This window comes from Phocoena sinus, chromosome 16 (assembly GCF_008692025.1).
Source record: "Phocoena sinus isolate mPhoSin1 chromosome 16, mPhoSin1.pri, whole genome shotgun sequence".
NCBI classification, from domain to species: Eukaryota; Metazoa; Chordata; class Mammalia; order Artiodactyla; family Phocoenidae; genus Phocoena; species Phocoena sinus.
Window position 1 is genome coordinate 10,515,691 of NC_045778.1, and position 27,326 is coordinate 10,543,016.

At 39.2% G+C, this 27,326-nt stretch overlaps 1 protein-coding gene and 1 long non-coding RNA gene across 4 annotated transcripts in view; one reads left to right on the top strand and one right to left on the bottom strand.

Moving 5' to 3' along the window:
• Window positions 1-27,326, top strand: part of ZNF37A (zinc finger protein 37A) — a 53,962-nt gene that overhangs the window by 14,773 nt on the left and 11,863 nt on the right. For all 3 annotated transcript variants that reach the window (XM_032608224.1, XM_032608223.1, XM_032608222.1), the window contains 2 exons: window positions 22,930-23,056; window positions 23,337-23,432. In XM_032608224.1, the coding sequence (XP_032464115.1) occupies window positions 22,930-23,056; window positions 23,337-23,432 (223 nt within the window). The remainder of the gene's footprint in view (window positions 1-22,929; window positions 23,057-23,336; window positions 23,433-27,326) is intronic.
• The window catches only part of LOC116741524, a 70,537-nt gene continuing 60,334 nt past the window's right edge, over window positions 17,124-27,326 (bottom strand). Inside the window, exon 7 of the long non-coding RNA XR_004346186.1 lies at window positions 17,124-17,296. This is a non-coding gene — a long non-coding RNA (uncharacterized LOC116741524). The remainder of the gene's footprint in view (window positions 17,297-27,326) is intronic.

A 27,326-nucleotide genomic window follows, 5' to 3' on the forward strand; every position in this document is an offset into this window, starting at 1 on the left:
AGGTTTATTCCTAGGTATTTTATTCTTCTTGAGGTGATGGTAAATGGGATCGTTTTAAAATTTCTCATTCTGATCTCTCATTGTTAGTGTATAGAAATGCAACAGATTTCTGTTTATTAGTTTTGTATCCTGCAACTTTGCCAAATTCGTTGATGAGCTCTGGTAGTCTTCTGGTAGCATCTATTAGGATTTTCTATGTATAATATCATATTATCTGCAAACAGTGACAGTTTTACTTCTTCTTTTCTAATTTTGATTCCTTTTATTTCTTTTTCTTATCTGATTGCAATGGCTAGAACTTCCAAAACTATGTTGGATAAAAGTTGCAAGAGGGACATCCTTGTCTTGTTCCTGATCTTAGAGGAAATGCTTTCAGCTTTTCATTGTTGAGTATGATGTTAGCTGTAGGTTTGTCATATATGGCCTTTATTGTGCTGAGGTATGTTCTCTCTATATTTATTTTCTGAGGAGTTTTATCATAAATGGATATTGAATTTTGTCAAAAGCTTTTTCTGCATCTATTGAGATAAACATATGGGTTTATTCTTTAAGTTATTAATGTGGTCTATCACATTGGTTGATTTGCAGATATTGAAAAATCCTTGCATCCCTGAGATAAATTCTACTTGACTATGGTGTGTGATCCTTTTAATATATTGTTGAATTCGGTTTGCCAATATTTTATCGAGGATTTTTGCATCAATGTTCATCAGTGATATTATCCTGTAATTTCTTTTTTGTGGTGTCTTTGATTTCGGTATCAGGGTAATGCTGGCCTTGTAGAATGAGTTTGGAAGCATTTCTTCCTCTGCAATTTTTGGGAACAGGTTGAGAAGGATAGGTGTTAACTCTTTTCTAAATGTTTGGTAAAATTCACCTGTGAAGCCATCTGGTCCTGAACTGTTGTTTGTTGGGAGGTCTGTTTGTTTGTTTTGCTTCATTTTTAATTGCAGATTCAATTGCTGGTAAGTGGTCTGTTCATACTTTCTGTTTCATCCTGGTTCAGTCTTGGGAGATTTTCATTTATTGTAATTTGTCCATTTCTTTCAGGTTGTTCATTTTATTAGCATATAGTTGTTCATAGTAATCTCTTATGATGCTTTGTATTTCTGTGGTGTCATTGTAACTTCTCCTTTTTCATTTGTGATATTGATTTGGGCCCTTTCTTTTTTCCTTGATGAGTCTGGCTAAAAGTTTATCAATTTTGTTTATCTTTCTGAAGAACCAGGTCTGAGTTTCACTGAAGTTTTTTATTCTCTATTTCATTTTTTATTGCTCTGATTTTTATGATTTCATTCCTTCTACCTTTGGGTTTTGTTCTTTTTCTAGTTCTTTTAGATGTAAGCTTAGGGTGTTCATTTGTTCTTGTTTCCTGAGGTAAGCTTGCATCACTATAAACTTCCTTTTTAGAACTGCTTTTTCTACATCCTATATATTTTGGATCATTGTGTTTTAGTTTTCATTTATCTACAGGTATTTTTAAATTTCCCTTTGATTTCTTCAGTGATCCATTGATTGTTTAGTACCATATTGTCTAGCCTCCACATGTTTGTGTTTTTTGCAGTGTTTTCTTGTAGTTGATTTCTAATTTCATGGCGTTGTGGTCAGAAAAGATGTGTGATATGATTTCAGTTTTCTTAAATTTACTGAGGCTTATTTTTTTTTGGTGTCCTAGCATGTGATCTATCCTGGAGAATGTTCCATGTGCACTTGAAACGAATGTGTATTCTGCTGCTTTTGGATGGGATGCTATATAAATATCAATTAAGTCCATTTGGTCTATTGTGTCATTTAAGGCCAGTGTTTCCTTGCTAATTTTCTGTCTGTATGGACTGTCCATTGATTCAAGTGAGGTGTTAAAGTCCCCCACTATTACTGTTACTGTCGATTTCTCCCTTTATATTTAATATCTGTTTTATGTATTTAGGTGCTCCTGTATTGGGTACATATATGTTAATGAATGTCATATCCTCTTTTTGTATTGATCCCTCGTTATGTAACCTTCTTTGTCTTTTGTTAAAGACTTTGTTCTAAAATGTATTTTGTGTGATAAGGGTATTGTTTCCTCTGCTTTCTTGTTGTTTGTTTGCATGAAATATGTTTTTCCATCCCCTCACTTTCAGTCTGTATGTGGCTTTAGCTCTGAAGTAAGTCTCTTCTAAGCAGCATATAGATTGGTCTTGTTTTTTAATCAGTCAGCCACACCATGTATTTTGATTGCAGCATTTAGTCCATTGATGTTTCAAGTAATTATTGATAGGTACATACTTATTGCCATTTTATTACTTGCTTTATTCTCATTACTAATGCTTCACAGTCTTTAGTAAATTGCTTATTTCTATTTCAGTAGTTGCTTTTTCAGGGATTTTCTCTTGCTCTTCAATTGAGACAAATTCTTCCTGTCTTCTCATTTGGCTTAACTTACTGTGTCTCTATGAAATAGGTGAAGCAGTTATCTACTGCAATCCTGAAGAGGTGACCTTATGTGGGAGCATTCCCATACTGTCTGCGTGTGCCCAGTGGCTTTGGTGGTATAGCTGGATTTGACTTGAACACAAGTCATGTCTTTTCTCAGGTTCTGCTGGCAATTATCACATTGATAGTAGGTGTTGCTGGAGATGTAGGGACTAGGGCTGGATACAGGTTTGAGCTCAGGCTTCCCCTCTGCTCAGTGGCTGTCTCTGCCGTGTTGGGGTTGGGGGTGGGTTCTGTGTTGCTGGTCTAGAAGCCCTGAGGGCTGGGTCCAAGCTGGCTCCATTCTCTTTAAGTATGTGCTCTCCCATTCCCAGCACTGGCACCCTTAGTCCAGAGGGAAGCAGCTCTGGAGCAAGGTAGGGTACTTGGCTTGAGCCCCGCGCGCAGACCATGGCAGTCCTGCCAGGGCAGAGATCTGGACTGCTGATGCACTGCCTGTGTGAGTGCCAGCAATGTCTGCCCCCCCTTTCTCCAACGCTGCTTTGGGTCTGAGCCTCCTTTTTCCCTCACAGCTGGGCTCTTCCCTTGCCCTCTGCTTCCCTTGACCTGGTGTGGAGTTGTGCTGTAGAACAAGTAGGGCCCATGTGGGCTCTCAGTGTGGGTCTGGGCATGTGGTGTTCTTACTGCAGATGGAGATCATGGCTGCTTCTGATGTGCTGTCTAAGCACCAGTAATGGCTGTCCCTGCTCTGTTCAGATGCCATATTGGGTTTGAGCCACCTCTGTTACACACATCTTGGACCTCACCCAGTGAGGAGGTGCACTGTGAAGCAAGTGGTGCTTGAGCGTTTGCTGGGCTCAGGCTTGGGTGCCTGCTGGGTCAGTCGCAGGAAATTGGTCAGCCATGAATGCAGTTTTCAATCTGCCTTGCTTCAGGAGCAAGCAAGCATGTGCATGCTCCTCATTGGCAAAGTCCAGGTTTCCCATAGCCTTCCTATTACTCTTACTGGCACTCCAACCAGCCGAGGGGCTCAGCTTTCCTATGTTGGGTCCCTGAATATGTTGCTCGACCACTCGCTCCCCAGAGAGGATTTCCATCTGTCTAATCTCCTTTTTCTTCCATGTCTTCTCTCAGGGGCACAGGTTCCAGCCTGATCACTTCTCTTAACTTCCTACCTGATTCTGTATGGATCTTTCTTACAACCTTGGTTGTACAGGATTCTTTCTGCCAGTCTCCAGTTAGTTTTAAATGAGAATTGTTCCACATCTAGGAGTATGTTTGATGTGTTTGTGGGGAGAGGTGAGTTCCACATCATACTGTGCTATGTTGATCTTCCTCTGTCAAGTGAGTAGTTTGCCCACTAAGTTAAATCTGGTCTCACTTATTTACAAAGACCTATAATATACATGTACTTGGAGACATTCTCAAAGTAACTAGGAGATTTGGGTATGATATTAGGGTTTTACAAAGTTACAAAGCAAAGAATAATAAAAACAAATCACCAAGAAGTAGTTATTGAATCCAGAGAATCCTCAAGGGCTCAGGATAAGATGGATCATTTTTCATATGAAAGTTAGAATTATTTTTCATCCTTAAATTCTCCAGTTTTCTCAGAAATATCTTGTACTCATATTTAAAGTATAAGAAATCAATGAACCCTTCAACTGATTTTATCACAACTTTATTCATCACAAAAATAAATCTCTTTTAATTAATGTTTATTTAACTCAGGTATTCATTCAGCAACTACTTATGAGAATCTACTAAGTATCCCTTGCTCTGTACTGTAGGTTCTAACAAAAATGAAATATTGGCCCCTGCAAAAGAGCCGCTCTCAGTGGGGCACAAGTGGAAGATGGGCGCACTGATAGAATACTTGAAAAGCCTTGTAACTCAGGTGCACACAAAATTCTGCTTCGTGTTCTTTTTTAAGAAATTGCAGCTGTTTTATTGATCACCTTATCACACTACCCTGTAGTAAAAAATATGAATACGTTGATGTTTAAGTGTTGTTTGAAAAAGTTTCCTGTCATGATAAAACTCTCAGTCTTATTATTTCAACTAATCAAAGTGAATATATTTCAAATATTTATGAATAAGTATTAAATACAAAAGTAAAATTTTACTGGAAAAGCATCTTATAGAGATGGAGTTGGATAGATTTTTTTACAAACTAGTTTATCATTGGATGAAAATTACTAAAATGAGAAATAGAAGGCATTAATTCTATTGCAAGTTCAATTCCATGGATGTAAGCATTGAGAAAATTTGTTTGCGTAAATAAGTAGATATGAATGAATGGAGTTTTATTATAGTAATGCCTCTAAATTTTTTGAATCCTTACAAATCATATGGCACTAAAGATCTAACAAAGAAAAATATACTTTTAATGATCTATCATCTGGTAACTCTGATTAGGTTCTGTCTCAACTTAACTGAAAGCAAGTATAGTCATCCCTTGGTATTTACAGGGGATTGGTTCCAGGATCCCCTCCAAGGATATCAAAATTGACTGATGGCCTAAGTCCCTTAGTTGGCCCTCTGTATCTGCAGGTTCAGCATCCTTACATATGGAGGGTGACTGTAACTGAAAACCACTTGACTTGTAAAATGATAAGTTCTCACTCCAGTCAGTTGTTCCTTTCTTTGATGTGCTTGAGGGTTTTGCATCGTGGGGGTATTTCACCTTAGTAAGGTTTTCCATATTCTTTATGAGTATGTTTTTTGGTAAAGAACATGTATCCTGACATTTTAATTCTAATATGAAATACTCTGCCCTTTATATTGAGAATGTAACCTGTTTTCATTTTGTTATGGTTACTTATTTGAATTTATAGTAGCTTGACTTCAATAACTTGCAAAAAACTGCTCCTTTATATCTCTGTCCCCATCCCTTTCAGTTGTTGTCACAAAATTACATCTTTCTTTCTTTCTTTCAGTATAATTGCTTTACAATGGTGTGTTAGTTTCTGCTTTATAACAAAGTGAATCAGCTATACATATACATATATCCCTATATCTCTTCCATCTTGCGTCTCCCCCCTCCCACCACAAAATTACATCTTTCTATAATGTGTGCTCCAAAACAAAAACGAATAATTCTTTTAAATGTCTTAGTCTCCAAATTATGTAGGAAAAATAAGATTTGGAATTACAAACCAAAGTTACATTAATACTTTTATTCTAAATTTTTAAAAATGTATAACTCTCTTAAATCACATAAAAAAGATCAACTACAGTTAAAAATGATTGCTATAGTAATACTAGTTCTATAATTGCCTATGTATTTGCCTTTATTGGATCTTTATTTGTACGGCTTCAAGTTACTGTCTAGTGTCTTTTCATTTTACCTTGCAGGACTCCCTTGAGCATTTCTTGCAGGGCACATCTAGTGGTCATGAACTCGCTCAACTTTTGTTTATCTGGAAATATCTTGGTTTCTTCCTGACTTTTTGAAGGACAGTTTTGGTGGATATAGTATTCTTAGTTGACAGGTGTTTTCATTTAGCCCTTGAATATACAGAAGTGCTGTCTTCTGACTGCCAAAGTTTCTGATGAGAAGTCTGAAGGTAATCTTAACTGAGGATCTGTTGTATGTGATGAGTCTCTTCTCGCTGCTTTCAAGATTCACTCTGTCTTTTGAAAGTATGATTATAAAGCGTCTTGATATGGGCCTCTGATTTCATTTTACTTGGAGTTTGTCGAGCTTCTTGGATGTTTATATTCATGTAACTCATTAAATTTGGGAACTTTTCATTCAAATATTAGTTTGTCAAATATTTTTTGTATATTTCTGTGAATTTCTTCAAAGATTCTCTGTGCCCCTTTCTCTTTCTCTCCTTATTCTGAGACTCCCATGATGTGTATTTTGCTCCAGCTGATAGTGTTTCACAGGTCCTATTGCTCTGTTCACTTTTCTTCAATCTTTATTCTTTCTGTTCATCAGCATTGATAATTTCCATTGTCCTATCTTAAAGTTCACTGATTCTTTTTCCTACCATCTCAAATCTGCCTTTGAATATCTGTATGAATTTTTCATCTGTTATTGTACTTTTCAGCTGCATAACTTCTTTCTGGTTTCCTTTTAGGTTTTCTGTATCACTGACATTTCCATTTTTCTCACACATCATGTTCTTGACTTTGTTCACATCTTCTTCAAGTTCTTTGAGCATTGGTAAGATAGTGGTTTTAAAGTCTTTGTCTGATATATCTGCCATTACGTCTTTTGCAGGGACAGATTCTGTTGATTTATATTTTTCTTTTTCACGGACCATACTTTCCTGCTTTTTTGTATACTTTACTCTGTATGTGTGTGTGTATGTATATAAATATGGAATTTCTGGCTCATATGGCAATTTTATGTTTAACTTTTTGAGGAACAGCTAAACTGTTTTCCCCAGTATCTTGAACCATTTTTCATTTCCACCAGAAATGTATGATGGTTCCAGATTCTCTAATTCTGGCCAAAATGTGTTTTCTGCTTTTTGATTATAGTCATCCTAGTGTGGGTAAAGTGGTACCTCATTGTGGTTTTGATTTGCATTTCCTAAATGACTAATGATGTTGAGCATTTTTTCATGATTTGGACATTAAAAAAAAATCTTCAGAGAAATATCCAGTTAAGTCCTTTAAACATATTGTATTTGAGCTGTTTTTCCTTTTCGTTGAGTTGTAAGAGTTCTATGTATATTCTGGATAATCAGGTATTAGATACATGATTTGAAAATGTTTTCATCCATTCTGGATATTGTCTTTTTTCTTTCTTGATAAGATACTTTCGTTTTAATTTTGATGAAGTCCAATTTATCTGTTTTTACTTTTATTGTTTATGCGTTACTGTCATATCTCAAAATACATTACCAAATTTTATATTTCATTCTAAGAGTTTTATGGCTTTACCTCTTATATTTAGATCCATGTTGATTTAATTTTTGAATATGGTGTTGACATAGTTGTCTAACATCATTCTTTCCTTGAGATATACTGTTGACCCAGGTCCAGACTATTCTTTCCCCATTGAATGGTCTTGGCCCACTTGTTGAAAATTAGTGGTCCAGAGATATGTGTTTATTTCTGGATTCTCTATACTGTTCTGGTGGTCTTTGTGTTTGTTTTTTAATATTATTTATTTGGTTGCATGGGGTCTTAGTTGCAGCAGGCGGGCTCCTTAGTTGTGGCTCCAGGGCTCATTAGTTGTGGCATGCGGGCTCCTTAGTTGTGGCATGCGAACTCTTAGTTGCGGCATGTGTGTGGGATCTACTTCCCTGACCAGGGATCAAACCTGGGCCCCCTGCATTGGGATCATGGAGTCTTATCCACTGTGCCACGAGGGAAGTCCCCGGTCTTCATGTTTATACTTACACCAGTACCTATAGCTTTGTGCTAAGTTTTGAAATCAGGAAAGTGTGACTCTTCCCAATTTGTTCTTTTTGTTTGTTTAAGATTGTTTGTGCTATTTAGGACTGCTTGCAATTCCCTAATTTTTAGTATCAGGTTTTCCATTTGTGCAGAAAAGGCTGTTGGAATTTTAATAGGGATTGCATTGAATTTTCAGATCACTCTTGGTATTACTGCTTTTTTTTTTAATATTTTTTTATTTGGCTGGATCTTTAGTTGCAGGATGCACGTGGGATCTAGTTCCCTGACCAAAGATCAAACCTGGCCTCCCGGCATTGGGAGCACAGAGACTTAGCCACTGGACCACCAGGGAAGTCCCAGTACTGCCATTTTAACAATACAAAGTCTTCCAATCTATGAGCGTGGAATATCCTTCCATTTATTTAGGTCTTCTTCAAGTTCTTTTCACAGTTTTTTTGTAGTTTTGCATATCCCTGGTTAAATTTATTACTAGGTATTTTACTCTACTGGATAATATTGTAAATAGAATTTTTTTTTTTAATTTACTTTTTGGGTTGTTCATTGCTGGTATAGAAAAAAAAAACCCTGATTGTTGTGTGTTGATTTTGCACTGTTATATAAATAAGTTCCTTTGTACCTTTTTAAAAAAATAGATTCCACATATGAGTGACATCATATGATATTTGTCTTTATCTGTCTTACTTTGCTTAGTATGATAATCTCTAGGCCCATCCATGTTGCTACAAATGGCATTATTTCATTCTTTTTTATGGTTGAGTAATACTGCATTGTATGTATGTAGCACATCTTATTTATCTATTCCTCTGTCAATAGACATTTAGGTTGCTCCCATGTCTTGGCTATTGTAAACAGTGCTGCAATGAACATAGGCATGCACGTATCTATTCGGATTATGGTCTTCTCTAGGTATATGCCCAGGAGTGGGATTGCTGGATCATATGGTAGTTCTATTTTTAGTTTTTTTAGGAACCTCCAATCTCTTCTCCATAGTGGTTTTACCAATTTACATTCCCACCAATAGTATAGATGGGTTTCCTTTTCTCCACACCCTCTCCAGCATTTATTGTTTTTTAGACTTTTTGGTGATAGCCATTCTGACTGGCGTGAGGTGATACCTCATTGTAGTTCTCATTTGCAATTCTCTGATAATTAGTGATGTTGAGCATGTTTTCTTATGCATTTTGGCAATCTTTATTTCTTCTTTGGAGAAATGTCTATTTAGATCTTCTGCCCTTTTTTTTTTTTTTACATACATAGAGCTGCATGAGCTGTTTGAACATTTTGGAGATTAATCCCTTGTTGCTCACGTCGTTTGCAAATATTTTCTCCCATTCTTTGGGTTGTTTTTTCATTTTGTTGATGGTTTCTTTTCCGTGCAAAAGCTTTTAAGTTTCATTAGGTCCCATTTGTTTATTTTTGTTTTTATTTCCGTTATTCTAGGAGATGGATCAAACAAGATATTGCTGCAATTTATGTCAAAGAGTGTTCTTCCTATGTTTTCCTCTAAGAGTTTTACAGTTTCTGGTCTTACATTTAGGTCTTTCATCCATTTTGAGTTTATTTTTGTGTGTGGTATTAAAGAATGTTCTAATTTCATTCTTTTGCATGTAGCTGTCCAGTTTTCCCAGCACACCATTTTTTGAAGAGACTGTCTTTTCTCCATTGTATAGTTCTTGCTCCCTTGTCGTACCTTAATTTTTTTGTGTGTCACTTAGATATGATTTACAATTTCACTTCCAAAGGTCCTTTTCAGAAGACGGCTTTTCAACGAATCTTATTTAACACAAAGTGTAGAAATTTGTTAGTTTACTAACTCTACTTTTGTCATACATTGGCAATCTTTTTACTATCTAGAGACTAGATGTTATAAAACTGGGACCCATTTGTCCAGTATATACATAATATATACAGTAAAGTTAAATGAAATGCATATAACATATAGAGCAATGGGTAAGTTGAAATGTTCTAGTACACACTGGCAAAACATCTTTTGCCATCTTCCCTCCCACCTCCCTCGACCCAATGAACAAGCAGAGAGTACACTGTTCAGAGGGGAGGTTTAACAATTCCATTTCTGAAGACAGTATTTCCCATCAGTTTTTAAAAGATATTTACAAGAAGCATTATTCTACTGCTTCTACTTTTAAATACATAAAGCACTTCTAAATATCTAGAGAGACTAGATATTTCAAATAAGAACTTACTTGTGCACTATGTACACAGCACTGTTAAATAAAATAGCACACGTGTAACAATGGTTATAATCTGAGGTATCTTCTAAATAGGACCATTTTGGCCTGAACTATTCCTTCCCTCACTTCCTTCTCTCCACCACCAATCCAGTGGACAAGTACAGGCATGTGTAATCTCAGAGGTAGTTGAGCAAATTCATACCCAAAAGTCATTTACACAAGATAAGCTTCCCTATGAATTTCAACACAAATTGTACAAAATGTGCTAATTGTACTACTTGGTCACACACTAGCAACCCCTTTAACATCTAGAGACTAGATGTTGCAAAATTAGCACTCATTTGTCCATTATATACACTATATACACAGCAAAACAAAATACACATAACATACAAAAAATGGTTTTGTCTGAAAATGTCCAGGTACAAACACACTAGCATATTACCTTTTGCAATTCTTTCCCTTCCATCTCCTCCAAACCACTGAACAAGTTAGACAGTAGTATACTGCTCACAGAGGCGATTTAACATTCCCCAAGATAGTACTTCCTATGAATTTTAGCAAAAATATATTTACAGAGAGAGATTTTACTACCTCTACATTTACCATACGTTGGGTACTTCTAAACATATAGCTGGACTAGATGTTTCAAATAAGGACTTAATTTGTCCACTATATACAGAGCAGTCTTGAATAAACTACACACATGTGACAGTTATAATCTGAAAGTGTCTTTAACATATGTGCATTCTAGCCTAAGACAACCCCCTTCCCTTCTCTCCCATCTCCACCAACCCAGAGAGCTATACTGCCCAAGTTTTCAGAAGACAATCTTTCCCAGAAATTTTAACACAAAATGTACTATTTACTAACTCTATTTTTGTCATATTCTGGCAACCTTTATAACATCTAGAAAGACTAGATGTTGTAAATTAGGACTCATTTGTCCATCATATACACTTCATACACAGCAAAGTGAAACAAAATGCATGAACGTAAAAAAGACAGTAGTTAATCTTGCCTCACTATAAATACACTGGCACAGAGATCTTTTCACTTCTTTCTCCTCCACCCGACCTTGAACCAGAGCACAAACGCAATGCATACTGTTTAAAGAGGTGGTTTGGCCAACCTTGCCCCCCCTCCAAATAAAGAACAATATTTCATATGAATTTTAACAAAAGGATATTTACAAAATGTCTTTTTATTACTTCTACTTTTAATATATATCAGGCACTTCAAAACATCTAGAATGATTAGATATTTCAAAAAAGTACTTATTGTCAACTGTATATACAGTAGTGAGGAATAAAATACCCACAAAAAAATGGTTGTAGTATGGAAATGTCTTATAAGTATGACCATTCTGCCACAGAACTTTCTTTTCTTCCTCCTCAAGGTTTTGCATTCCATGTCCTTTAACCCACTGAACAAATGTGGACCTCTGTGGCTCCTTTCTATTGTTTTCTTCATCTCTATTTCATTTATTTCTGCTCTGATCTTTATGATTTCTTTCCTTATACTAACCTTGGGTTTTGTTTGTTCTTCTTTCTCTAGTTTCTCTAGGTGTAAGGTTAGGTTGTTTGAGATTTTTCTTGTTTCCTGAGGTAGTATTGTATTGCTATAAACTTCCCTCTTAGAACTGCTTTTGCTCAGTCCCAAAGGTTTTGAGTCATCATGTTTTTGTTGTCATTTGTCTCTAGGTATTCTTTGAATTCCTCTTCACTTTCTCCAGTGACCCATTGGTTGTTTAGTAACATATTGTTTAGCCTCCAAGTGTTTGTGTTTTCTACAGTTTTTTGCCTGTAAGTCATTTCTAATCTCATAGCGTTTTGGTCAGAAAAGATGCTTGCTCTGATTTCAGTTTTCTTAAATTTAATGAGGCTTGATTTGTGGCCCCAGATATGATGTATCCTGGAGAATGTTTCTTGTACACTTGAGAAGAAAGTGTATTCTGCTGCACTGGGAGGGAATGTTCTCTAAATATCATTTAAGTCCATCTCGTCTAATATGTCATTTAAGGCTGTGTTTCCATATTGATTTTCTGTCTGGATTATCTGTCCATTGATGACAGTGGGGTATTAAAGTCCCCCACTATTACTGTGTTACTGTCAATTTCTTTTTTTTATGGCTGTTAGCATTCGCCTTATATATTGAGGTGCTCCTTTGTTGGGTGCATATATATTTGCTATTGTTATATCTTCTTCTTGGATTGATCCCTATATCATTATGTAGTGTCCTTCTTTTTCTCTTGTAACAGTCTTTATTTTAAATGTTTTTTTTTGTTTGTTTTTGTGGTACGCAGGCCTTTCAGTGTTATGGCCTCTCCTGTTGCAGAGCACAGGCTCTGGACGCGCAGGCTCTGGACGCGTGGGCTCAGCAGCCATGGCTCAAAGGCCCAGCTGTTCCGCGGCATGTGGGATCTTCCCGGACCGGGGCACGAACCAGTGTCCCCTGCATCGGCAGGTGGACTCTCAACCACTGCGCCACCAGGGAAGCCCCAGTCTTTATTTTAAAGTGTATTTTGTCTGATATGCTTATTGCTACTCCAACTTTCTTGTGATTTACATTTGCATGGAATATTTTTTTGCATCCCCTCACTTTCAGTTTGTATGTGTCCCTAAATCTGAAGTGGGTCTCTTGTAGACAGCATATATACGGGTCTTGTTTTTGCATCCATTCAGCCAGTCTCTATCTTTTGGTTGGAGCGTTTAATCCATTGGCATTTAAGGTAGTTATGGATTTGTTTGTTCCTATTGCCATTTTCTGAATAGTTTTGGATTTATTTTTGTAGGTCTTTTTTCTTCTCTTTCTGTTTTGTTCTCTTGAGGTTTGATGACTATCTTTAGTGTTATGTTTGGGTTGCTTTTTCTTTTTGCGTGTGTATCTATTGTAGTTTTTTGGTTTGAAGTTCCCATGTGGTTTTGATATAGTAGTCTATATAAGATTGTTTCAAGTTGCTGGTCTCTGAATTTCAAATGCAATCCCCTTTTCCTGCATTTGTACTCTCCTCTTCTAATGGCTGCTGGTTTTGATATCATATTTGTGTGTGGATGATTTTCTACTTTTACTGTATCCTTCCCTTTACTGGTGAGGTTTCCCATTTGTGATTTTCTTATTTCTAGTTGTGGCCTCTTTTTTTTTTCCTTCCCCTGCCTAGAGAAGTTCCTTTAGCATTTGTTGTAAAACTGGTTTGGTGATGCTAAATTCTTGTAGCTTTTGCTTGTCTGTAAAGCTTTTGATTTCTCCATCAAGTCTGAATGAGAGCCTTGGTGGGTCAAGTATTCTTGGCTTTAGGTTTCTCTTTTTCATCACTTCAAATATATTGTGTCACTCCCTTCTGGCCTGCAGAGTTTCTGCTAAGAACTCAGCTGATAACCTTGTGGGGATGCCCTTTTATGTTATTTGATGCTTTTCCCATTTTTGCTTTTAAGGTTTTTTTCTTTGTATTTAATTTTTGTTAGTTTGATTAATATGTGTCTCAGCACGTTCCTCCCAGATGGGACTCTGCACTTCCTGGACTTGGGTGACTGTTTCCTTTCCCATGTTAAGGAAGTTTTCAGCTGTTATCTCTTCAAATATTTTCTCAGGCCATTTCTCTTCCTATTCTTCTTCTGGGACCCCATAATGCAATTGTTGGTGCATTTAATATTGCCCCAGAGGTCTCTGAGACTGTCCTCATTTCTTTTCATTCGTTTTTGCTTTATTCTGCTCTGTGGAAGTGATTTCCACCACTCTGTTTTCCAGCTCAGTTATTCATTCTTCCACCTCAGTTATTCTGCTATTGATTCCTTTTAGTATAGTTTTCATTTCAGTTATTGTGTTGTTCATCTCTATTTGTTTGTTCTTTAAGTATTCTAGTTCTTTGTTAAACATTTCTTGTATCTTCTCAGTCTGTGCCTCCATTCTTTTTCCGAGATTTTGGATCATCTTTACTATCATTACTCTGAATTCTTTTTCAGGTAGATTGTCTATCTCCTTTTCATTTAGTTCTTCTTTGGGTTTTTAGGTTGTTCCTTTGTCTGCAATATATTTCTCTGTCCTCTCATTTTGTCTAAATTTCTGTGCTTGTGGTCTCCTTTCTGCAGGCTTCAGGATAGTCGTTCCTCTTGCTTCTGGTGTCTGACCCCTGGTGGGTGAGGTTGGTCCAGGGGCTTGTGCAGGCTTCCTCATTGGAGGGACTGGTGCCTGCTGTCTGGAGGGCAGAGCTGGGTCTGGTTCTTCTGGTGGGCAGGGCCGTGTCAAAGTGTTGGTTTTGAGATGGTTGTGAGCTCAGTACAACTTTAGACAGCCTGTCTACTGATGGGTGGAGCTGTGCTCCTGTCTTGCTGGTTGTTTGACCTGAGGCTTTCTAGCACTGGAGCCTTCAGGCTGTTGGGTGGGGTCGGGTCTTGGTGCCGAAATGGGGACCTCTAGGAGTGCTCACGCTGATCACTATTCCCTGGGGCCTCCACTGCCAGTGTCCTTGCCCCCACAGTGAGCTACAGTCGGTCCCCGCCTCCCCAGGAGACCCTCCAAGACCCCTAGATAGGTCTGCCAGGTTCCTTTGGAGGTACTGCTTTGTGCTGTGTCCCAGTGCACATGAGGCCTAGTGTGCATGGCCTCCAAGAGTGGAGTCTGTTTCCCCCAGCCCTGTGGAGCTCCTGCACTCAAGCCCTGCTGGCCTTCAAAGCTAAATGCTCTAGGGGTTTTTCCTCCCAGTGTCAAACCCTCAGACTGTCTTGGAGGACTATTTTTTTTAATTTAATTATTTTATGTGTTTATTTTTGGCTGCACTGGGTCTTCATTGCTGCACGCAGGCTTCCTCTAGTTGTGGCGAGCAGGGGCTACTCTCCATTGCAGTGTGTGGGCTTCTCATTGCAGTGGCTTTTCTTGTTGCGGAGCACAGGCTCTAGGCACATGGGCTTCAGTAGTTGTTGCACACAGGCTCAATAGTTGTGGCTCACAGGCTCTAGAGTTTAGTAGTTGTGGCACACAGGCTTAGTTGCTCCGCAGCATGTGGGATCTACCTGGACCAGGGCTCGAACCCATGTCCCATGCATTGGCAGGTGGTTTCTTAACCATTATGCCACCTGGGAAGCCCTGCAGGGCTATTTTTATGTGGGAAAGTCTGTGTAGCCTGCATGGGTTTAACATTTTTTGGTCCAAGGGCTGTTTTCAGTATGGGTGTCTGCCATCTTTTTCTTCAGCTTATGCTTATCACCTTGGTAAGAGGTGTGACTGATGTTTTAGTGACCAGATCCTGCACCGGGTATTGAGCAGGGCCTCCTCTTTGCTCTGTGGTTGTCACTGCCCTGTTGGGGGTGGGGTCTGCTCCCTAGTTGTTGAAGAGGCCCCCAGTCTGTTTCTTTTTTTTTTTTTTTTTTGCGGTACACGGGCCTCTCACTGTTGTGGCCTCTCCCGTTGCGGAGCACAGGCTCCGGACGCGCAGGCTCAGCGGCCATGGCTCACAGGCCCAGCCGCTCCACGGCATGTGGGATCTTCCTGGACCAGAGCACAAACCCGTGTCCCCTGCATCGGCAGGCAGACTCTCAACCACTGCGCCACCAGGGAAGCCTCCCAGCCTGTTTCTTAGCTGTGTTTCTGATCTGTGGTGCAAGGTAGGCTGTATTGGAGCACTCCCACTGGGAGAGAAGCCACTGAGTACACCTCCTCTGCATGTGTTTACTTCTGAGCGTGCTCTGCTGTATCACCTTTCACCCGTTGTCCGAGCTCACAAACTCCAATCTCGTTGGCACTGCTTTCAGCCCCACCTTAACCGTGGGTACGCCAGCAATTGGTCCTTGTTTCTCTCAGGCATTGTTTTCACCAGGCCACCAGCATAGACCCAGGTCAGTTCCCAGGACTGCAGTAACCATGCATCTGGAACCACTGTGGGCGCTGTGGAGGCAATGCATACTCTGGCCTGGCCAGTCTCCCACATGTACTTGCTCAAAGTCCACAGCTGCTAAAGCTAGACCCATCTCAGCTGCAGGAACACTTGTCCCTTCAGATGTTCCTGAGGTGCTGAGTTTATAAAGCCAGTTGTGGGGGTGTAATTCTGTGGTTCACACAGTGGGAGGAGAGATTTCAGCTCTTCTTTCTTAGTTGCATGGGTCCTGGGGCTCTGCTGTGGTTTCAGCCTCACCTCTGCACGTAGGCTACCCACAGGCATCTGCTCCCGGGGCTGCCCTGGAGCACATGAAGCCCTCCCAGGTGGGAGGGGGCTGAGGCAGCAACCAGGGGTGCATGAGCCTGCCCAGGCAGGAGGGGGTAGAGGTGGCCACTGACTGTGCCATGTGTGCCTGCCCAGGCCAGAGGGGCTGGGAGCGGCCACCAGGGGCACATAAGCCCGCTCTGGCAGGAGCCCCTCCTAGTGGCATCCCCTGGGCTTTTCCCCTGAGCATTCCCAGTTATGGAGCTCCTCACTCCCACCCCTTCACATTGCCTCCTTGCAGCCAATAGCAGTCCTCTTTTCAGATCTGTTCTCCAAGCACCCTGTTTCAGCACCCAGCCCCCATTGTACTGGTGGACGCACCTCAGCCTGGGGTGCACAGGGCTGTGGCATGGACCACCTTTATAGGTCTCACTCTGTCTGGCCTGCCACAGACAGATTGTTGCTCTCTCCTCCAAGCCCCTGAAGCTCCCCTTTTGTCCCAACTGATCTCGCCACTGGTGAGGGGGCTCTCAGGTGTGGCAACCTCTCCTCTCCTTTAGCTCCACAACAGAGGTGCAGTCCATCCTGTTTCTGGGCTTTTTTTTTTTTTTTTTCCTTTGGTCCTATGTGCTTACATGGGGTTCTTTCTTGTCTTTTTAGGTGTCTGAGGACCTCTGCTAGTTTTCAGCAGGTGCTCTGTGAGAACTGTTCCATTGGCAGATGTGGTCTTGATGCGTTTTTGGGGGGAGGTGAACTCCATGTCCTCCTCCTCCATCATCTTGACTCCTAGCATATTTAATACAGTTGACTTAAAGCCTGTGTTTAGGAAGTTCAATGTCTGGTCTTCTTAGGGACATTTCTGTCAATTTATATTTTTCCTTTGATTGGGCCATACTTTTTTGTTTCTTTGTTTTTTTGCTTCTTTGTGATTTTGTTGTTGAAACTGGACATTTGTGTATCATAATGTTGTAATTTTAGAAATTACTTTCTTGCTCTTCTCCAAATTTTGCTGTTCTTGATTGATGAAGATTACAGTTATCCAAATGACTCTTCCAAACTGCTTTTGTTTGTTTGCAAAGTCTGTATTTCTTATCTGTGGTCACTGAATTCTCTATTCCTTTAGCTTGTGTTCAGTTAGTGTTTTGAACATCCATCATCTCATATAGGTACAACACTAAAGAAATAGAAAAAAAATTTTTCCTTGTGATGAGAATGCTTAGGATTTACTACTCTCTTAACTTTCATTTATAACATACAGCAGTGTTATCTTTATCATGTTGTACATTACATCCCTAGCACTTACCTTATAACTGAAAGTTTGTATGTTTTGTCTACCTTCATCTAATTCCTCTTCCCTCTCCTCCCCACGTCTAGTAGCCACAAATCTGATCTCTTTTTCTCTGAGTTGGTCTGTTTGCTTTTGAAGTATAATTGACTTACAGCACTATTTTAGTTCCTTGTATACAACATAGTGATTCTACATTTCTGTAAGTTTCAAAATGATCACCAGTAATATGTCATTTGTTACTATATGAAGATATTATATAATTATGTTCTCCACACTCTACATTTTATACCTGTGACTCTATTATTTTGTTAAGTGGAAGTTTGCACCTCTTAGTCTCCCTCACCTATTTCTCTCCTTCCCCTACCAACCTCCCCTCTGGCGACCACCTATTTGTTCTCTTTATCTATGACTCTGTTTCTGTTTGGTTATATTTGTTCATTTGTTTTGTTTCTTGGATTCCAGATATAAGTGAAATATGCAGTATTTGTCTTTCTCTGTCTGACTTATTTCACTTAGCACAGTACCCTGTAGGTACACCCATGTTGTCACAAATGGCAAGACTTCACTCTTTTTATGGCTGAGTAATATTCCATTGTGTACATGTGTATGTGTTTGTGTGTATGTATACACACGCATACATACCACATTTTCATTATACATTCATCTGTTGATGAACACTTAAGGAGCTTCCACATCTTGCCTTTTGTAAGTGATGCTGCAGTGAACATGTGTGTGGGGGGGGGGTGAGCGAATATCTTTTCAAATTAGCGTTTTTATTTTCTTCAGATAAATAGCCAGTAATAGCCAGAAATGGAGTTGCTGGGTTGTATGGTAGCTCTGTTTTTAGTTTTTTGAGGACTCTCCATTACTGTTTCCCATAGTGGCTTTACCAGTTTACATTCCCACCAACAGCGTGTAAGGGTTCCCTTTTCTTCATATCCTCACCAACACTTGTTATTTTTCTTTTCAGTAATGGCCATTCTGACAGATGTGAGGTGATATCTCATTGTGGTTTTGATTTGCATTTCCCTGATGATCAGTGATGCTGAGCATCTTTTTATGTGTCTATTGGCCATCTGTATATCTTCTTTAGATAAATGTCTGTTCAGTTCCTTGCCTGGGTTTAATTGGATTGTTTTTCTGATGTCAAATTGTATGAGTTCTTTGTATATTTTGGATGTTAACCCCTTGTTGGAGATAACCATTTGCAAATGTCTTCTCCCATTCATTAGGCGGCCTTTTCATTTTGTTGATAGTTTCCTTCATTGTACAAAGCTTTTTAGTCTGACGTAGTCCCACTGGGTAGTTTTTGCTTTTGTTTCCCTTGCCTGAGCAGAATATCCAAACCATTGCTAAGATTGATGTCAGAGCCTATTTATTTTTGAATTTTATTTATTTTTTTATACAGCAGGTTCTTAATAGTTATCCATTTTATACATATTAATGTATACATGTCAATCCCAATCTCCCAATTAATCACACCACCACCACCCCCTGCCACTTTCCCCCCTTGGTGTCCACACATTTGTTCAGAGAGCCTATTTTTTGTTTGTTTGTTTTTGCCACACAGCACAGCTTACAGGATGTTAGTTCCCTGACCAGGGATTGAACTCATGCCCCCTGCAATGGAAATGCAGAGTCCTAACAACTGTACTGCCAGGGAAATACCCTGTGTATGTTTTCTTTTTTTTTTTTAATTAATTTTACTTATTTATTTTTGGCTGATTGGGTCTTCATTGCTGCGTGCGGACTTTCTCTAGTTGCGTTGAGCAGAGGCTACTCTTTGTTGCGGTGTGTGGGCTTCTTGTTGTGGTGGCTTCTATTGTTGTGGCACATGGGCTCTAGGTGCACAGGCTTTAGTAGTTGTGGCTCGCAGGCTGTAGAGCACAGTCTCAGTAGTTGTGGCACGTGGGCCTAGTTGCTCCAAGGCATGTGGGATCTTCCCGGACCAGGGCTTGAACCAGCAAGTCCCCCCTGCATATGTTTTCTTATAGAAGTTTTATGGTTTCAGGTCTTACATTTAAGTTTTTAATTCATTTTATATTTTATGGTGTGAGAAAGTAGTCCAGTTTTCCCAGCAAGAAGCTGTCTTTTCCCCATTCTCACCTCCTTTGTGGTAGATCATCTCATACACTTTAAATTGTCTCTAGATTACTTATAATACCTAATACAATGTAAATGCCATGTAAATAGTTGTAAATACAATGTTAATTCTATATAAATAATTGCTGTTATGTGGCAAATTCAATTTTGCTTTTTGGAACTTTCTGGAGTTTTTCTTCCCCCAAATATTTTAATTCTGTGGTTGGTTGAATCTGTGGATGTGGAACCTGTCCATATGGAGGGCCAACTGTATATAGATATGTTTTATAAAAAAAAAGTGTCCTGACTTTATAGAACGGCTGCACTTCAGCTTTGGTTTTCATTAACTGCTGGATCTCCAGAGTGGAGGTCCACCAAGGTGCCCTAGGAGTCAGTTACTTTGTCAGTGAGTTACTTTACCAGTCATTCATCTTAGCACCTCTGCTGACCCCTGGCCCTGGTTGGAGGGCTTAGAGATTGGTAGTCTCTGGCTGTGGCTGGAAGCCGCTGCTTCTGCCCACTTCTGTGCTTCTATAAATTGTAGGTACCATGCTTCTAGTTTCTTTTGTCTGATACTATCCACTTATATCATCCAGAAGTTGCACAAAATTGTCTTTCTGGTGTATTGTTATTGGCACATTTGTCTGTTTTACTTTTTATTGTTTCTTCCACTTATATTGTTGGAGGCATCAGAGATAGATGTGTGTTTTAAGTCCACCATCTTTAATTGGAAGTGTCAGTTATTTGTGAAACTGTGTTATTATTTCCCACTATTCTCTTGGCATCTGGTTCTGTTCTTACATTTCAGAAAATTTCTTCTCAGCCTTCAAAGCCTATTTTTCTTTTTTCTGCCAGCCTCTCAAATATTGGTGATCCCTCAAATTCTGTGCTGGTATTTTTTCTTTCCTCAATTTGTCTCCTCTGTGACCATCTGATTCACTCTGGTGACTCCAGTGACAGAGTTGCAATTATCACCCAAATCCTTCTTTTCATACTACACTTCTAAATTCCAGATTCATCTATCCAAACTTACAGTTGATATTTCTACTTCCATGTTCTGAAGATATCTGGCATACTGTATGTCTAGCATCTGTTTCATTATCACTGTGCATCTACCCTGCTCTTCCTCCTGTTTCCCCAGACTTGACAAGAGGTTTCCAGAACCTCCAAGGCAGATCATGCAGACCCTCTGGGAGTAACTCTTCCTCTCTCCCTTTGCTCAGCGAGTTCCCTGTTCAGCATCTCCGCTAATAATATAGGCGACTCCCCTCTTAATAGAGGCGATCCAGCACAGATATTTACAGCGTTGGGATTACAGCATGTGAATTGGCCAGTGGGCAGGTACCTTTTCAGGACATGCACAGGACTCAGATGTTGTTACAGAAAGGTCCTCCTTAGAGCCCACTGGATATCAGCATTTTCCCTCAATCAGAATCCAGAATGAAAAGTTCACGATCAGGTGTAGACTCTGGGATTGGAGAAAGTGTACACGTCTCCAGTGGTACTTGCACAGTAAATAGTGACAGATTGCAAACAATGCCCTCAAAAACATTCTCTCCTGCCTTCCTTAGCTTGGTACAGCTCTGTCTGCAACAAGATCCTGAGAAAAGGCCATCAGCAAGCAGTGTATTATCCCATGTTTTCTTCATACAGCCTTATTTTGAGTTTCTTTAGCAGATGAAGGAAGAAAGCCAGAGTTTAGCACTTACACTGTTGCCTCCTGCTTGTCACAGGCCATCCACAGCACCACCTTCAGCCTCACCTTGGACTGAGCTGGAATGGGATTTTCCTGATGACAAAGATTCAAACTGGAAATTCTAGGGCTGCCAAATCCTTTTATGTCCTATATACTTGACACTTCCTCCCTGCTGCTTTTTCTTCTGTATTGCTAGGTACAAATACTAGAATTATACTTGAAAATACAGCTGGGTGCACTTGAGAATCTATCATTTAGAACCACTCTGTTCAAAGGAGCATGAGTTTATAGCCCCTTCAGTTAGCTCAGAGTGCTATAACTCCAGGGAAACTTCAGAATTATTAGTCTAACTACATTTAGTGTCATCTGTTCTCCAAACTTTTTTCCCAAGCTGTGACTAGCTCTTCTTTTTGATCTCTCCATATAATTTTTGAGCCAGTTAAATTTTTCAGCATTTTGTTGCCCTCAGGAGAATGAAGCCTCAGAGGACATTGCTTGCAAGTACATTTTTTACTTCCAGATTCTCTAGCCTTTTTAATCAGCTATGTTAAATCAACAGGCTAGTTTATCCTGGCATCAAACCCATTTTTGATAGAAGGGGAAATGTTTATACTTTCCCATTTTCTTCTGTTAATACTTATGGTAATATCAAACTGAGCCTCACACATTAAATGATTCACTTGAAAGAAAACAACAAACCAACTTTGGGATCATTGCTTCCTCGGCAACAATTAGTTTATATAACTAGGACGGAAGTGTGTATTTCCATTTCACTATTGGCTTCATGCTGTTCACAGCAATGACCTAGGGTGAGTGGAGATGGGGGAAGAGAGAGAGGCTGTGCCCTAAGGGAGTGTGCAGTATAATTCTGCATACATCATATACTGTCAGTCCTTTAGAGCATGGGAAGAAAATGTTAGCTTATTTATATTTTTATCTGAAAAGTAAGAACAGAATTAAGCTCTCCTCATATGTGAATTGACAGTATTTATAGATAAATATAAATAAAACTGGTGGTTCCTCAAGAATTTTATGGATTAGATGAGTGATGAAATATTTGGAGATCACCAACAGAATTTAAGCCAAATATATTCCCTAGTTTCCTCCCCTGAACCTTTTGCCCCTGCCTCTGCAGCCTCTATCTCATCACAGGTTCAGACCTGCTCTCCTGTCCTGTTGTACAGTCCATTGACTTGCCACGTTTTTTCAGGTCTTCTTAACTTCTTGCAGTTTTGCCGCATATTTGCAAAGAAACTACTATTTATATTTAAGCACTGAAAGTTTTATCTGCTCAGTGAAATCCAGGGTGCTGATACTCTCACATGAACTTGCACAGAACTCCTTTATGATCTGTCTGCATTGTACATATTTGTGATATGGGTCCTTTAAGTCCTATGGTAGGTATATCTTTCTATCTTTCCTTATGAGAATAAGCTCTTTGAGGCCAGGAAGAGTATATTTTTCAACTTGGAATTCTCAAAAACTAGGACACTTTTAGGCACATAAAGGCATGCAGATATTTTTCCATTAAGTAATAAATTAATCCACCAGTGGTATTTCTACCATGGTTTCTTGTTTAATCACAAAGTGTAACACAAAGCAAGCTATATAGTAGAGGTCCTTTGTAACATGTTCTGGTCAATTTTCAGCAGGAAAAATGTTAAGAATTACTCTTTAAAATTCTTTTTCCACATCACCTGACTCTGACCACTGCAGATTGAGCAGAAGTGTGTTTTTCTAGGGATCACTGTCATTCAGGGATGTGACTGTGGGCTTCACCCAGGAGGAGTGGCAGCACCTGGACCCTGCTCAGAGGATGCTGTACAGGGACGTGATGCTGGAGAACTACAGCCACCTCATCTCAGTAGGTAGGTAGCGCTTATTTCCCATGTAGACCCCCAGTATACATGTCCTTTCTTATTTACAGAAACCTGTGGAATTTTTGTAGTATATAATAATATTTAGGTTTGGGATTTACAGGCCAAGGACAATTTATTCCTTTTGGGTACCAGAAAGAATGTGTTGTCCTCTGCCCCATAACAGGATGAGATGAGCTTTTTTTTTTAATTGTATACTCTTTGAGAACAGTGTATCAAAGACCCTGACACTCATCCAATTTGTCTCATGTCATATAATTATCATTCACAGGGTTTTGCATCCCTAAACCGGAAGTGATCCTCAAGTTGGAGCAAGGAGAGGAGCCATGGATATTGGAGGAAGAGTCCCCAAGCCAGAGTGTCCCAGGTGAGTCTGGGAGTTTGAGCCAGACGGAGTTTAGGAGGAAACCAGATCACAAAGGGGTAGTTCAGAGATTAAGGCCATTGAAATGGTCTTCAGGAATCATGTTTTAGTGGCTCTGGACCTTTGGAAGTAGCATGTTAACATGACTCAAATATCCAGTGTCACTGAATCGTGCAGTGTCTCCCCAGTGTCACTCTTATACACAAATGGTATCCTTATTTTACAGATGTTTAAGTGTTCAAGTAAATAAAGTTTTGTATATGCATACACCTATATAGCTGTTGTCAAGGTGAGCATATGGAACATTTTTTTAGCACCCCAGAAGGCTCCCTGGTGTCCTCCTCCCAGTAAATAACATCTCCCCCTTCTATTATCATAGAACAAGTTTGCCTGTTTTTCACTTCAGATAACTGTAGTCATACAGTAGGTACTATGTATATATGTGCACTATGTATATACATACACACAATATGTAAATGTGTGTATATACTATGTGTGTGTGTGTGTAGTGTCTGCTGCCTTTGGATCAGTACTATGTCTGTGAGATATATATGTCATATACATTAGTAGTTTGTTTATTGCTTTATATTGCTGTGCAGTGTTCCATCGTGACTATCCCAGAATTTATCTGTCCATTCTATTATTGAAATATAATTGGGGTACATATTTGAAACATACTTGTTTTAAAATATATTTATTTTGAATTTGGGGGTATTTGAAAAATGGTGTTATATTTTTTAATTGAAGTATAGTTGATTTACAATATTACATTAGTTTCAGGTATACAACAGTGATTCAATATTTTTACAGATTATACTCCATTATAAGTTATTACAAGATAATGGCTATAATTCCCTGTGCTGTACAATATATCCTTGTTGCATATCTATTTTACACATAGTAGTTTGTATCTGTTAAACCAAACACCTAATTTGTCCCTCCACCCTTCAGTCTCCCCTTCAGTAACCATGTTTGTTTTCTGTATCTGTGAGTCTGTTTCTGTTTTGCATATACATTCGTTTGCATTATCTTTTAAAATTCTATATGTAATTGATACTGTACAGTATTTGTCTTTTTCTGGCTTATTTCACTAAGCATGATATCCTCTAGGTCCATTCACATTCCTGCAAATGACAGATTTTTTTTTATGACTGAGTACTCTTCTGTTGTGTGTGTGTATATATATGTGTGTGTGTGTATATAATTTTCTTTATCCAGTTGTCTGTCAATGGGCACCTATGTTGCTTCCGTGTCTTGGTTATTGTAAATGCTGCTGTGAACACTGGGGTGCATGTATCCTTTAAAATTAGTGTTTTCGTTTTCTCCGGATATATACCCAGGAGCATTATCTGCAAATAGTGACAGTTATACCTCTTCCCTTCCAATTTGGATACCTTTTATTTTCTCTCTGTGTCTGTGGTTGCTGTGGATAGGACTTCTGATACCGTGTTTAAATAGAAGTGGCGATAGTCTGCATCTTTGTCTTGTTCCTGGAAATAACAGGAAGGCTTTCAGCTTTTCACCATTGAGTATGATGTTGGCTATGGGTTTGTCATAAATGGCCTTTATTATGTTGAGATATGCTCCCTCTATACCCACTGTGATGAGTTTTTATCGTGAATGAATGTTGAATTTGGTCAAATGCTTTTTCTGTGTCTAGAAAAAGCATTTTTTCTTTCATTAATGTGGTGTATCACATTGATTTGCAGATATTGATCCATCCTTGCATCCCTTGAATAAATCTACCCACTTGATCATGGCATATGATCCTTTTTATATAATGTTGAATTTGGTTTGCTAATGTTTTATTGAGGATTTCTGTATCTATTTTCCTCAGAGATATTGGTCTGTACTTGTGTCTGGTTTTGGTATCAGGGTAACTGTCACCTTGTAGACTGAATTTGGGAGTGTTCCATTCTCTTCAGTTTTTTCAAACAGTTTGAGAAGGGTAGGTATTAGTAGTTTGTTATGTGTTTGGTAGAATTCCCCTGTGAGCCACCCAGTCCTGGACCTTTGTTTGCTGGGAGTTTTATTAGAAAAACAAACTATTGTGGGTTTTTGATTTGTAGTTATCATGTGGTTCATATATGTTGACCTAGAACTGTATTTATTTTAAACTTATAGTCATTTAAATTCAGGCACATTCTAGAAGATCTAAATTCCCCCACGTTTTGGTTTTTAACATATTTTACATCTTCATGTCTATCTCTTAACTGTTTATTGTAGTTACAGTTTATTTTTACAAATGTTGTCTTTTAACTTTCACAGTAGCTTATTTTAGTGGTTGATCTACAGCCTTTACTATATTTTTGCCTTTTCTGGTGGGATTTTCTCCATCCTATAGTTTCTTATTTCTTGTTGTACCTTCCTCCCACCTTTTTTCACTTAAGGAAGATCCTTTAACACTTCTTATAAGGTCAGTTTACTATTGATGACTGTTATAGTTTTTGCTTGTCTGAGAAGTTCTTTATCTCTTCTTCAATTCTGAATGATAATCTTGCTGGGTGGAGTATCCTATGTTGGAAGGTTTTCCCTTTTAACACTTTAAATATCTCATGCCACTCCCTTCTGGCCTGAAAAATTTCTGCAGACAAATCAGCTGATACCCTTATTGGGGTTTCTTATACGTGACTCTTTCTTGCTGCCTTTAGAATTCTCTTTATCTTTAATGTTTGCCATTTTAATTATGATATGTCTTGGTGTACGTCTCTTTGGGTTTTTCTTGTTTGGGACCCTCTGTGCTTCCTGGACCTGAATATCTATTCTTTAGGTTCAGGGTTTTGAGCCATAATTTCATCAAATATGTTTTCTACCTGTTTTTTCTTTCTTCTCCTTCTGGTACCCCTATAATGAGAGCATTAGTATGCTTGATGTTGTCCCAGTGGTCCTTTATAAACTATCCTTCTTTTTTTAAGTTTCTCTTTTTGCTAATCTCATTAGATTTCCATTATTTTATCTTCCAGATCACTTCTCCATCCTTCTATATCACCTATTCTGCTGTTAATTCCATCTAGTGTATTTTTCATTTCACTAATTGTGTTTTTCACCTCCAAGTGTTTTTTTTCTGTTTTCTAGTTCCTTGTTAAAATTCTTACTGTGTTCATATATTCTTTTCACTAGTTCATTTATCATGCTTATTACTAATGCTTTACAATCTTTAGCAAATTATATCTGTTTCATTAGTTGATTTTGTTAGGGTTTTCTTCTTGTTCTTTTGTTTGAAACAAATTCCTTTGTCTTCTCATTTTTCTTAACTTTCTCTGTCTTTGTGAAATTAGGGGAAACAGTTACCTGTCCTGGTCTTGGAGTGGTGTCAGTGGTGTCCTTGGGTGGGTCCCTATATGGTCTATGTGTGCCCAGTGGCAGGGTATTCTGGCACCTACACCTTGCTGAGGGCTAGGGCTGGAGGTGGAGGGGCTAGAAGCCAGGTGTCAGCCAGGGCTCCTCCTATGCTCAGGGGTCGACACTGCCTCCCAGGGCCAGGGCTGGTGTCAGGTCTTAAGTTAGTGGAGCAGAAGCCTGGAGGGTTGGGTCAGAGCTGGTTCCGTTCCCCAGAAGGTTGGAGCAAGAGGGACTGGCGTGTGTGCCCAGTGCGAGCCAGGGTGCGCTCTGTGCTTGTCCTGGCACACAAGTCAGTGTTCTAGGACACTCCTGATCTGCTGCCCCTCCCTGCACTGGTAGTGCCCCCCCCCCCCCATACCATTCAGATGTAGTGTCAGGTCCAACCTAGCTCCATGCCCCGAACTGCGTAGGCTCCTCAGTAGCAACAGCCTTTGCCCTACTGGGGAGCTGCACTGTGGAGCAAGAGGGGCTGGAGCGGGTGCTTTGTGTGGGCTGGGGCACGTGCTGTGTCAGTTGCAGGAACCAGCCCAATTTCTGCAGTCTCAGTCTGCTTCC